The sequence below is a fragment of the Neopelma chrysocephalum genome, unplaced genomic scaffold (assembly GCF_003984885.1).
Source record: "Neopelma chrysocephalum unplaced genomic scaffold, ASM398488v2 Primary Assembly neopelma1_295, whole genome shotgun sequence".
NCBI lineage: Eukaryota > Metazoa > Chordata > Aves > Passeriformes > Pipridae > Neopelma > Neopelma chrysocephalum.
The window spans coordinates 7,641-15,560 of NW_020897957.1; the positions used below are offsets into that span (position 1 = coordinate 7,641).

The following is a 7,920-nucleotide window of genomic DNA, read 5'->3' on the forward strand; positions in this document are numbered from 1 at the left end:
AGTCAGAGATTGATGCTCTGAACTCTCATCTCAAGCAGCAACCTGGCACCTCAACACTGCTCCTGTTTCAGGGGTTTCTCCCACAAAGTTTTCCCTTCACTAAGGACCAGCAGAGTGTAAAGTTTGGGAAAATCAAGGGAAAACGTGGCGTGACCTCCGAGGGAAAGGGACTTTGGGCAAGGGAATGGAGGGACAGGACAAGGGGAATGGTTTAAACTGAGATGGAGTTGGGTTAGATGGGATATTGGGAAGGAATTGTTGGCTGGGAGGGTGAGAAGGGACGGGAATGATTTCCCAGAGAAGCTGTGGCTGCCCCTGGATCCCTGGAAGTGTCCAAGGCCAGGTTGGAGCACCCTGGGATGGTGGAAGGTGTCCCTGCCCATGGCAGGGGGTTGGAACTGGATGATCCTTAAGGTTCTTTCCAAACCATTCTGGGATTCCACAGCCAACATCAAATATTTCCTCCGAGGACAGAGACACTCAAGTTCTCCAGGACTTTCCTTTGCATTGTGAGGATTTAATACCATGAGGATTTAATGCCATAATATTTTCCTGCTCTGGAACGAGCGGGAAGAACCCACTTCCAAGTTCCCTAATCTCCAAAGCGTTTGCTAGAGGTGCTGGGTCATCCCTTCGGGACCTTGCACATGATCCTGGTTTAATTGCAGCATGTGATTAAAGAGCTGTGATTAAGATGAAGTTCCAGCCTTGGCACATCCCCACAGACACCATAATGACACCAGGGCAGCAGGCAAACAAAGGAGACAAGCACTGGCCTGAAGGGATCTTATCTTTCCATCTGGTTTTGTGTGGGGGTTGGAGAAGTGATCACAGGAGGGAACAATGCAAAGTGACACCGGAGGGGTCAACGGGATGGGCAAGTTACTGCCAGGCCTGAATTCATGTCCCTCCCTCCTGGGCTCCCACCCCACCCCACCCCACCCACCCTGTTCATTCTTGCATCACCCCAAACACAGATCCCTGCACATTCCCCAGCCAGAGACAACACAATTCCAGAAGGGTTTGGGTTGGAAGGGACCTTAAAGATCATCTCATTCCACCCCTGCCATGGGCAGGGACACCTTCCACTAGACCAGGTTGCTCCAACCTGGCCTTGGACACTTCCAGGGATCCAGGGGCAGCCACAGCTTCTCTGGGAAATCCATTCCAGTCCCTCCCCACCCTCACAGCCAACAACTCCTTCCCAATATCCCACCTAAATTTATCCTCTTTCAGTTTAAAGCCATTCCCTCTATCCTGTCCCTCCATCCCTTGTCCCCAGTCCCTCTCCAGCTCTCCTGGAGCCCCTTCAGGCCCTGCAAGGGGCTCTCAGCTCTCCCTGGAGCCTTCTCTTCTCCAGGGGAACCCCCCCAGCTCTCCCAGGAATAGTCTTGAAAGGAGAAGTCGAAGGAGAGCAGTTGAAACATTTGCTTTCCAAACATCATCCCAACCTGGACATACCAGGGATCCAGGGGCAGCCACAGCTTCTCTGGGAAATCCATTCCAGTCCCTCCCCACCCTCCCAGCCAAGAATTCCTTCCTACCATCCAATCTAACCCCACTCTCTCTCAGTCTAAGCAAAGATGGTGCAACACCAAAACCATGACACGTTTGTTTGACTTTCACCGAGGCTGTTGTTTGAAACACCCACACGAGAAGGGCTCAGTTTTTTGGGGGGTTGCAGAGAACTGGTCAGGTTAAAATCAAGTAGATTTAAAATACAGCTCCTTTTGCTTTGTTGGTTTGGAAGCCAGCAAAAGGGAGAAGCCAAAGAGGATGAGGGAACAGCTGGAGCTGTGCCAGGGCAGGGTCAGGTTGGATCTCAGGGAAAGGTTCTTCCCCCAGAGGGTGGTTGGGCACTGACCAGGCTCCCCAGGGCAGTGGGCACAGCCCCAAGGCTGCCAGAGCTCCAGGAGGGTTTGGACAACACTCTGAGGGACTGTGGGATTGTTGGGGTGTCTGTGCAGGGCCAGGAGTTGGACTGGATGATCCTTGGGGATCCCTTCCAGCTCAGGACATTCCATGGTTCTGTGCCTGCTCCAGCCACGGGGACGCTTTAAGCAACTTCCCAGTGGGAGAACCTTCTTCCCCCACACCAGGTCACCTGGAATACTGGGACAGAACAGTGGGGGAATCCAGATGGTTCTGCTGAAAGCCCTAATTCCCACTCCTACAGCCCTGCTCACATGCTTTGCTGTGCCAGCCTCCCCCTCAGAGGTGGCCCTGCCATCCAGGCCAGGGCTCCTGCTCCCTAACCCTCCATTAGCAGCAGGTCACACAGCACAGAAATCCTAGGAATGGGAAGTTCAGTCAGGGAATTAAGCAACTCAAAGCCCAGGTTTTAAAACTTTGAAGTCACTTAATTCTGCCACAAAGTTCCTGGGATGCCTCAGTCAAGTCACTTCACCTGCAGCAGCAGAGGAATTTACTTATTTATTGATTGATCCCCATTATCAAACCCTAAAGGAGAAGGAGACAGAGTTGTAGGGCACAGCACAGTCTCTTCCACAGAAAATTCAGGATTAAGCTTGTTGGGAATTGATGATCTTTAAGATCCCTTCCAACCCGAACCATTTCTGATTCCGAATATTTTCAGTATTTTAAGGCTCTTTCAAACCAAGTCTCTAAAAAAAAAAACCTAAGTTAAATAAGGACCTGAGATATTTTTTTCCCCTTAGAAGCCTCATCTGCTTTGGAATTCTTGTGAAATCACATCATTTTTACTTCAATAGCAGCTGTGAACAGTATAAAACTCAGGGAGCACAACACTTCCAAATCAGCCTGGTTTTGTGTCCAAAAAAACAGGGACTGTGCTCTATCCTATATCAAAGACATTTTGGTTTGGACCATTTGATTTCCAGACCATTCCCTTTTGTCCTGGCTGGCTTGAACTTGGATTTAATGAACAGTTCCCGTGTTCCCATTAAAAGCATTTGAGCTCCTTCTGGATTTAATTTTTAATTCCTTTGATAAAAGTTCAGATGTTAAAACATGATTTTTGATAGCCCAGGATCAAACTTTTCTCTTATTGTGTCATCACCATCCCTGGAAATGCTCCAGGAAGGAGTGGATGTGGCATTTCATGGTGTGGTTTAGTGGATATTGTGGGATTTGGGCGAAGATTGGACTCGATGACCTTGGGGGTCTTTTCCAACATTAATGATTCTGTGATTCAGGCACGAGAATTAACCCCCTAAGTAACTTTGCAAAAGGTTATCTCCACCCCAGCTGTCCAGTGGAACTCATTTGCCTCCCATCCTGCTTTGGATATTGGGGAGACATTTTTTCCTGCCAGGGTGGGGAGGTTGCCCAGGGAGGTTGTGGATGCCCCAAGCCTGGCAGTGTTCAGGTTGGATAAGGCCTGGTTGAGCAACCTGGGCTAGTGGAAGGTGACCCTGCCCATTGCAGGGGGTGGAATTGAGGATTTTTAAGGTCCCTTCCAACCCCAAACCAATCTGGAATTCTCTCATCTTGCATTCAGTGCCCACACTTCAGCTGAGAAGTTTCCTTGGGGTCCTGCTGCTTCCTCACACTTTAATTAATCTGCCAAAGGATTCAAGAGCAGAAAACTTCCCCTCATTTTTCTTATTTCCCTCCTCCTTCAAGTGGCTCCATTTCCCCAAAGGGCTTCTCCAGTCAGAGATTGATGCTCTGAACTCTCATCTCAAGCAGCAACTTGGCACCTCAACACTGCTCCTGTTTCAGGGGTTTCTCCCACAAAGTTTTCCCTTCGCTCAGGAAAGTGGAAAGTTTGGGAAAATCAAGGGAAAACATGGCGTGACCTCCGAGGGAAAGGGACTTTGGACAAGGGGGAATGGTTTAAACTGAGATGGAGTTGGGTTAGATGGGATATTGGGAAGGAATTCTTGGCTGGGAGGGTGAGGAGGGACGGGAACGATTTCTCAGAGAAGCTGTGGCTGCCCCAGCCCTGGAAACGTCCAAGACCAGGTTGGAGCAACCTGGGCTAGTGGAAGGTGTCCCTGCCCATGGCAGGGGGTGGAACAAGATGATCTTTAAGGTCCCTTCCAACCCAAACCATTCCACAATCCCACACCTCCTCCACTCACACACCCACAGGGTCCAAGCAGATCCACACCGAGCCAGCAGAGCTATCCTGGAGCGGTTTTGCTTAGGAAAAGGGGTTAAAAAAAAGGTTCCTTACTTGCCATGGGGCTTCCCCCAGCGCCACTCCCCCTCGTAGGCCGCGCTCCTGAACCTGCCCTCCAGCCTGAAGACGTAGGAGAAGAAGCGGCAGGGCGGGGGTTCGCTGCCCTCGCCCGTCCGGCCCCACAGCGGGAAATCCCGCTTCCCGTTCAGGGCCTGGCGCACGGCCTGGTTCAGCTTCCACTGCCACACGGCCTGCGGGCACAGGGACAGTGGGGGTCACAAGGGGGGACACACAGCCCAGCTCCCAGCAGGAGTTACTTCAGGAAAAACAGCAACAAATGTCAGGGTTGACAGCGAGCCTGTCAGCAGCCTGGCATTTATCGACAAAGCAGTGGACACAAACCAGATGTGGTAGTTTAGTCTAGGCCTTCCTTGGTGACCAGTTTGTAACTAAGGAAGTGCCCAGATTTACCCGGTATTCCCTACGATTTTTATGTAAGCCAGGGGTATAAGAATAAAGGAGGAGAGGCCTTCATTCCTCTTTCCTTCTGGCGGCTTTGGAGGTGTGGGTTTCCCTGCTATTGAGTCTGTCGTGTTGGGGAGTGAGGCCTGGTAAGGCCTGGTAAGGCCTAGTGAGGCCTAGTGAGGCCTTGCCGACCTTGGGAGGCGGAGGTTGCTGACGGTTGTTCCAGCACGACTTTCCATTGTCCCAAGGAGAGTAGTAAGATATTCTTTTGCTAATTCTTTTAGTTGCTAGATCTTGGGCTATTGATCGACATATATATATTTTATTTTGGTTTTGTTCCTTTTTTTTCCTTTCCCCCTTCCCTTTCCCTTTTAAAATTGTACATATATTTCAATTGTATATAAATGTAACATAAGTGTAAATATATTTATATATATTGCTTTAGCTGCCTCTCTCTCGTTTCGGTTCTCATGGGGTTTTTTTCTCTCTTCTCCCTTGGTTTTTGAGGGGGGAGTTCTTGTGGTGAGGTTTGGAGACTTCAAACCATATCACCAGATTACAGCACACCCCTGAAAGGAGGAGAACACAACATGCAGAGGAACGTGGGCAACTTTCAGACAGGAAGAAGATGGAAGACAGAAATGGACTTCCTGTACTTTCTGCAAGTCAGGATGACTCGACAAAAACTGTGTTTACTCTATTTCAGCCAATCCTGATTTATTTATACATCAAGACACCAATAGTAGGTTGACACGAATATGGCCTGATGTGTGTGTACATAAAAATACCAGCAATAAAGCTGACAAGTATGACCTGATCTATGTGTACCAACAGCAGGATGACATGTGTGTAGCCTGATATATGTTTATATGAAGATACCAACAGAAAATTGACATGTGTGATACGTGAAAAGTATAAATGTTTGCAACCTGCTAGAACAAAGTGATTGCAGCCTTCTTGTAACCCTGTCCCTGCTTTGGAAGAAGATTCTGTGTCGCTCTGCCCGTCCCGACTTTAACAGCGACAAACAAACTGTTGGGTTCCCACCAAACCCTTTGGAATGTGACCCATCTACAGCACCCACGGGTCTTATCTTGGATACTGCAGGAAAGAACAATTCCATGGTATTTAAGCCTGAATTTCCAGCTGGCCTGGGCATGGGACCACGCTGATGGGGCTGTTCTGTCTGCCCAGGGCACAGAACTTCCAGCCCCTGGATATTTCTTTCCAGAGAGGGTGATCAGCCATTGGAATGGGCTGCCCAGGGAAGTGGTGGAGGTTTTTAAGATAAGACTGGATGTGGCATCAGTGCCATGGTCTAGTAACTGCAGCAGTGTTGGATCAAGGGTTGGACTTGATGATCTCAGAGGTCCCTTCCAACCCAGTTGATTCTATGGTTCTATGATTTTTCATCTCCCACCAACAGGGCAGTGGGCACAGCCCCAAGGCTGCCAGAGCTCCAGGAGCCTTTGGATGATCCTTTGGGGCACAGGGCAGGACTCTTGGGGATGGAGTTGGACTGGATGATCCTTGTGGTTCCCTTCCAACTCGGCACTTTCTGGAATTCTGTGACCCATCTAAGCCACCTCCGGCCATCTAATACACGACTGGCTTGGCCAAGGGGCCAAAAAAAAAAAAACCCAAATCAACCCCCACTGATTATTCTGCTGATTATTCTGCTTGAAAGAATAAAGAGATGGCAAAAATCACAAAGACTGACCTTTATCTGCAGGTCTTTGGTAGAGAGGAGGAAGGTTTCTTCTGGGGTCGTGATGCGCAGCCCATGCCTGGAAGGGAAAAGACATGACAGAGACTATGGAAACACATTTCTGAGTCCAACAGCAGCTCCTGCTCTTCCCTTTCTCCTTCAAAATCGTGCTTTTACAGCTGGGCTTTCCTTCTGAAGAGATGCTCAACTGGTCAATTTTGTAGGTCTGGAACCTAAATCATCCTGTTAAACGGCATTAATTAATAATGATGAGAGGGAACGGCCTCAAGCTTCGCCAGGGGAGGGTCAGCTTGGACATCAGGAGGAATTTCTTGCTGGAAAGGGTGGTCAGGCCTTGGCAGGGGCTGCCCAGGGAGGTTTGGAGTGCCCAGCCCTGGAGGTGTCCCAGGAAGGACTGGCCATGGCACTCAGTGCTCTGGGCTGGGGGACAAGGGGGGCATCGGGGACAAGGTGGGGATCAGTCATAGGGTGGACTCTGTGCCCTTGAAGGGCTTTTCCAGCCTCAGTGATCCTGGAATTCCAATCTGCCAGCGAAGGTGAGCAAAGCCCAAGCTGCTGTGAGCCCACCTGGAAGGTGCCCCAAAGCCCCCCAGCCCAATCCCACCGGTTGGACAGGACATGGCACAAAGGTTTGAGTCGTTCCCTCACAGTTTCACAATCAACTTGAACATTTCTTATTATTTTTTCCTTAAGATCCAAGAGGGAATTTCTCACTTACAGTTCCGGATCCAATTTTTCTCCACAGTTTTCATCCACCCACACGAGCTTCAGGTCAAAACTCTGGAAGCTGTTTCCCTGGAAAAAAAGGGAGGAGATGGTCCTGTTAGTGATGTAAACATCCCACTTTGCCCTTGCTCTGATAATCCATGGAATGGCAGAGCCAGACTGGCAGCACTGGGAATTCCCTCCTTTGTGGTCCACACATCTATCCCACACCACGATAAAGACCTTGGAAGCTAAAAATGAAGGAAAGAGAAGGAAGGAAGTTCTTAGTTTAACACTCCTAAGTGGTGTCCCTTAAGGACACAGCTACAACAGACCCTCTTAGATGACACTTATCCCTACAGGAGTGTCTTCCCTATCCCAAATCATTCCAGACACCCAATATTCCCAGAGCAGCTGTGGCTGCCCCAGCCTTGGAAGTGTCCAAGGCCAGACTGGAGCAACCTGGGCTAGTGGAAGGTGCCCCTGCCCATGGCAGGGGGTTGGAATGAGATGATCCTTAAGGTCCCTTCCAACACAACCCATTCCATGATCTATCCATGATTTGGACTCCAAGTGGCACAGCAAAAATGGCCCGTGAGTGCAATGTTTAATTCATTGAGTCACTATTTTGACCAATAACACCCCAAACAGAAGACACTAAAATGGTTGAAACACTGGGCAAAGACTATATTTAATTTTACTATATTTAATTTTATTATATTTAATTTTACTAAATTTATTTTGACTATATTTAATTTTCCTACATTTATTTTTCACCATATTTATTTTTCCTATATTTATTTTTCCTATATTTATTTTTCCTATATTTATTTTTCACCATATTTTTTTCACCATATTTATTTTGGCTATATTTATTTTGACTATATTTATTTTGACTATATTTATTTTGACT

At 48.5% G+C, this 7,920-nt stretch overlaps 1 protein-coding gene across 1 annotated transcript in view; it reads right to left on the reverse strand.

Moving 5' to 3' along the window:
* ALS2CL (ALS2 C-terminal like) overlaps nucleotides 1–7,920 on the reverse strand; it is a 32,734-nt gene that overhangs the window by 5,331 nt on the left and 19,483 nt on the right. Inside the window, exons 8-10 of the mRNA XM_027704876.1 lie at nucleotides 7,021–7,097; nucleotides 6,294–6,360; nucleotides 4,163–4,359 (exon numbers count right to left, since the gene is read on the reverse strand). Of these exons, the coding sequence (XP_027560677.1) occupies nucleotides 4,163–4,359; nucleotides 6,294–6,360; nucleotides 7,021–7,097 (341 nt within the window). The remainder of the gene's footprint in view (nucleotides 1–4,162; nucleotides 4,360–6,293; nucleotides 6,361–7,020; nucleotides 7,098–7,920) is intronic.